General features: G+C 32.2%; 1 protein-coding gene across 1 annotated transcript; it reads right to left on the reverse strand.

The window, feature by feature from the left end:
- Positions 1-2,485: 2,485 nt before the first annotated feature.
- On the reverse strand, positions 2,486-5,010 carry LOC105118764 (transcription factor JUNGBRUNNEN 1-like). The gene is made up of 3 exons (XM_011016790.1): positions 4,735-5,010; positions 3,725-4,038; positions 2,486-3,013 (listed from the first exon to the last, which is right to left on the reverse strand). The coding sequence occupies exons 1-3, from the start codon at positions 4,958-4,960 to the stop codon at positions 2,621-2,623; spliced, it is 933 nt and encodes a 310-aa protein (XP_011015092.1). The 5' UTR covers positions 4,961-5,010; the 3' UTR covers positions 2,486-2,620.
- Positions 5,011-5,258: the final 248 nt, after the last annotated feature.

Below are 5,258 nucleotides of genomic sequence, written 5' to 3' on the forward strand. Positions count from 1 at the left end.
TACTATACTTATTTGAAATACCGTTAGTGGATCCTCTAACCTTGATATTTTTTTTTATCATTGTTTAATCCTGACATTAATCTTATAATCATAAAGTCCTCTTTAACTTATTATTATTGTTATTGTTGTTATTAGTATTATTATTGTTGTTGTTGCTATTGTTATTTATAATTTATATAATTAACCTCCTATGGTTTGACTCCGGTAATGTCGAGTTATTTATTACTTTAACACTCCTATACTTGGAAGAAGACATCAATCTCTTAGTCGTATCACAACTTTTCTAACAATATATGTGTTTCACTAAGCATTCGTGATCACTTATTGTTCTGAGGATGTTCTAATGATAATATGGCTAATGACATTACCCTTCACGAACTCAACACGCCTCTTGCTCCATTACTTCCATACTCAATTCTAGTAAATATTCACATCTCATCTAGATTATTCCACCTAGGGAATGATGCTTTTAGGCTATTATTCTTGAGGGCATGACAATTCCAATGTTATGTCCAATGGTGCTCCTTCTTCAACAATAAAGGTGAACTAAAATGGGAAGCATCTATGAAGTAAGCATTTCCCTAATCGCAGCGCATCAATACTTTTGGTCTTGAAGTTGAAGAACCTAGTTTGTTTAAGAATTTTTTATCTTTTCCACCCACATCATTCCTGACTATCCCAATCCAAAGTATGATCATCGCAACACCTCATACATACGACAATAATGACCGTTAGTTCTTTTAGGTCAATCTCGACTCTCTATAATGGTTCTATATTTTGGTTATGTTTAGATTATTTTTTTACATAAGTTTTGTATCAATTTTAAAGAGTCAAAATATGTATTTTTTACTACAAATATAGTGCACATGTAAAGAAAGGGAAAGGTTTATTGTTTGGCATTTTCAGGAGTTTTGGAAGAGAGAAAAAATAAAAAAATTTAAGTCAAAACCAAGATAAAAGAAAGTTACAAAGCTATCATGCATAGGAGAAGAAGCATTATTTTGATTATATATCAAAACAATATCATTTTGGTGCTTTGACTTTTGTTTTTGTTGTGAAATGGCATCATGTTGCAAACAATGCATTATTTGATTCAATAGAATTTTTATGTTTAAAGATAAGTTCCTTAAATTGGATGGATTTTTGAATTTCTTTGAATTTTTAACTTTTAATCAATTTCAACTAAATTATTTTCAATAGCATCTGCATTAAAATGGTCCTTAAATTTCTTTGTTTTTTTAATTTGGTCCTTAGCTTTTTAATTTTTAATTATATATCCAATTTCAATAATTTTCTTAATATTTCTTCACAATTTCATCTCTGAATGTATTTTTTATATCCTAATATGTTTGCACATTTTACAATTTTGTCATTGGCTTTTAAGTTTTCAATTATTTAATCAATTTCAATTATTTTCTGGATATTTCTTTTAAATTTCAACCCTTCAATATATATATATATATATATATATATATATATATATGCTAAGAATGCTGCATTTTAGATGTCTCCTTGCAAGTCTAGTCATCCCCTGGAAGTAGAGCTTTTCCTTTTATTTTTCTCCTCGTTCTTTTTCTTTTTCTTTCTAGCATTTTCCAAGCAAACCTACCATATGGCCAAAGTAATCGCTTCACAGATTTCATGGTCAATCGTCCTGCATATTCAGAAAATGCAACCAGCTGCCATGTAGTTCATTGAGCAATTAATATGACACCTGTACTAGATAGCTCTAGTCATAAAGTTCGTTGTCATAACTACGAATCGTCGAGGAGGTTCTTAAACTAACAAAAACCACTTTCATCTTCCAAATACTTTTACACTTGTATTCGAAGCGTTCAAAGGAAAGAGAGGATCGATTACTAATTTCAACCATCGGTGAATAGTATGAAAAATCTATCTATATTGAATATAGTTTAATTAATTAAATTTATTTACTTTTTAAAAATTATAAATTTGAATTCTATAAATTTTAAGATTACTAAAATTTGATTATTAATTTTAAAACTTATATAATTAATTATGATATACATAAGTTAATACAAATCTTTATTTTATTTAAAACAAAAAACTCCTTGATTTATAACCCATTTTTTTATGTAATATTTATATGCTTGGGTTGAGGTAATTCAAAATACAAGATTGATGTTATCGATCCTACGACCTACTCAGACACTAAGTATGTTTTCAGATACTATAATATTCAAACTTGAATATCAAAATGTACATCAATTTTATGGAAAAAGGTTTTAAGGTATGGGATAATTCTTTTTCAAAGAACCAACCATGTAGCTAGTGCAGGGATATGAAATCTCTTACTGTAATTTAAGGTGTAATGGATCATCCAAATAGCTAGTGTAATGAAAGGAGAATTGATCTCATCAATAAACTATATATGAAAATTCCAAAAAAGAAAAACAATCTCAAGAATCTCAAAACCAACTAAATTTCCATTCAACATCCAGGAAAGAAACAGAAAAGCAAAACCCTTCAAAACAAAAGAAGTTAAGTTCATGGTAAACATAATATTAATGTCTTTCAGTGCCATGTATATATATAACAAAACCAATTAACTAGCTTGTTTTAGTCCCTATACCTATCATTATTATAACTACACGAATATTCACATAAGAAAAGGATCAAAAGCACACTCCACAACTGATCTAAGCTCATCCCAGTCCCCATGTGTAAAAATCTCATGCATATACGGGCTGGACATGTTTGAGGATGAAGCCATAGATGGTGGCTGAGCTATGTGGCTCAACTGGTCCAAATGCAGTGGTTTCCTTTCGATGGCGTGACTACCAGCAGTAGGCTTATTATCGTAATGTTGATTGAGTGGAGCGCCAAAACTGACGTAGCTTTCTTGTTTGTAATTAGAATCGACTGGACTGCATATCTTGGAGCTCGTGTCAATTGGTGGTTGTTGACATTTGGTTGATAATTGCCTCCAATCCGGTGTGTATTTTCTGTATGACACATTCCTTTTGAAAATCCTACAGAGTGTCCATACTTCCTGTCAACAATCAACAAAAGAATTGCAAAAGCAAAAACAGAATCAGAACCCAATTACCATGAACTCTATTATCGATCCCATGATAAAAATGATATATATGGACCGTCGTTTGAAATTAAAGCGATAGGCGATTTAATCTATTCATCATGCATGTGAACACAAGATGAACAAACTATATAACTAGCTAGAAACATGCTCGGTACTGCAAAAAGAGTATTCTTTCCTTACAGAAAAACATTATTTCAGGAGGAAGGCAATAACAATACTATGTGCAGTGCCAGGGTGGGATGATTGAACTAAATTCGATCGGTTAACGGAAAAGAAATCCAGCAGTATTTGAATCTAATGACCGAGATTAGCTAAGAGAAAACTAATAATAAATAGTTAATTTGTTATTTCTTTCATGCACTTAAACATATTTATTAATTAATTTGAAATTTGGTAGTTTAAATTTACGTAACCTAATAGAACATGTATAATAGAAAGGAACATAGGAGTATCACAATCTAACACAAGCATAGGAATACTAGATATACTAAGAGTTCCCACCCCCCCTAATGTGCTGTAAGAGATGATACATTGGTAAAATAATTAATATCATTAGTAATTACTGATTTAGCGAAGAACACGAATTAGCAAGAGAATTTAATAAAAAGACTTAATTAAACACTCTAGCATGTATAACTCATGGTTGTTAGTTTATGTTCTTACAGCTTCTTGGGGAGATATTTCAGCTTTGGCAATGGCAGTGGAGCTGGTGTTGTTATCACTGGCCGGAAGGCGAAACTCGTGCATCATCCAATCGGTTTTGGTGCCTTTTCCTGCATTTCCGCGATAGTAAACAAGTGTTTTCTTGAGTCCAATGCAGTCACGGCCTTCTCCTCCTAGTGAATATACCGGCTTGTCAATGCCAGTTGCTTTCCAAAATCCAGACCCTGTCACCCTATTAGGTCTTATGCTATTCCTATACTTTCTTCCTCTTTTGCAAAAGAAGTATCCTTCATTTTCTCCCACACTGCTTGGCTCTACATGAATATATACCAGTGAAATGAGAGAAACATTTGCAGCAAAATGAATGAGAAGATGGCATGCAATAACAAGTGGTTTATACAACATCGTTTTGCCAGCGATTTTTTTCTCGAGGAAGAACTGAAATTATCGTCTCTTAGTTTTTTCTTCTGCAAGCTAAGGGAAGGCGTAAAGAGGTGTGTTTCACCGTTTTTGTTTTGTTCTTTCTTTTTTTTAAAAAAAAAAAATGTATATAATTACGTGTGTGCTCTTATATTCTGCCATTGATAAGCTAGAAAACCCCAACTGATTCTGTATACCTTTTCAGATCAAGATATATTTATGACATGTATAACCATAATTTGAACTTGTTGAACTTGAAAACGACTTAAAATGGATTGATTAATTATAGCTAGAAAATCGAGTTAAACAAACTGTTCCAGTGGCACAGCCATCTAGGAAACTAATCAAGTTCGAAAGCAGCCTAGCTAGCTAGATTGAGAAAAGTGTGTTAGCTTGCTAGGCAGCTTCATGAAACTATAAATTCTTAAGAAATAATAAAATGATTACTTAAAATATACATTATATTAATTAATCCATGCATCAAGTTCTTATTAGTTTATTTTCTCAAACCCTAATTTCTTTTATTTTTTTAATAAAAAAGAGATATGTTTTGTAAAATATAATTAAGAGGCTGGAACGAGACAACATACTTGGCAGATCCCATGGATCATATTTGTAGATATCAACTTGTTTGATGAGTTCGATATTGAGAGGCTTCTTGTCCACCTTTCGACGAAGATAGAACCCAACAAGCTCTTCATCTGTTGGGTGAAATCGAAACCCTGGAAGTTGAGCTTCTTCAACGCCATCATCTTTATAATTAGTACTGCTAATATGACCTTGACAGTTGTTCATGCTCATGGCCTTCTCTACCATTATCTACAGCCCCTTTTACTCTCTGGTTTTGCAATACAGAGGAAATTATGATCATAGCAGTTTGAAGTTAATTTTGGACGTGAACAAACGATATTTAATAAAGTCTTGAGGGGCTGAGGTCAAGTCTCAATATTGACTCTACCTGGTAAACTGGACCCACATAGATCTTAGAAGGTAGAAATAGTCTTCGCATTTGTTCCTGAGTTGCCATCCACGACTTGTAAAATGAGGGACTTGATCCTAAAATCACAGCTTTAGGTTTATTTTCATAGACTCAAATTTTCAGTAATATATGACA

The sequence above is a fragment of the Populus euphratica genome, unplaced genomic scaffold, assembly GCF_000495115.2.
Source record: "Populus euphratica unplaced genomic scaffold, PopEup_1.0 scaffold2212.1, whole genome shotgun sequence".
Lineage (NCBI taxonomy): Eukaryota > Viridiplantae > Streptophyta > Magnoliopsida > Malpighiales > Salicaceae > Populus > Populus euphratica.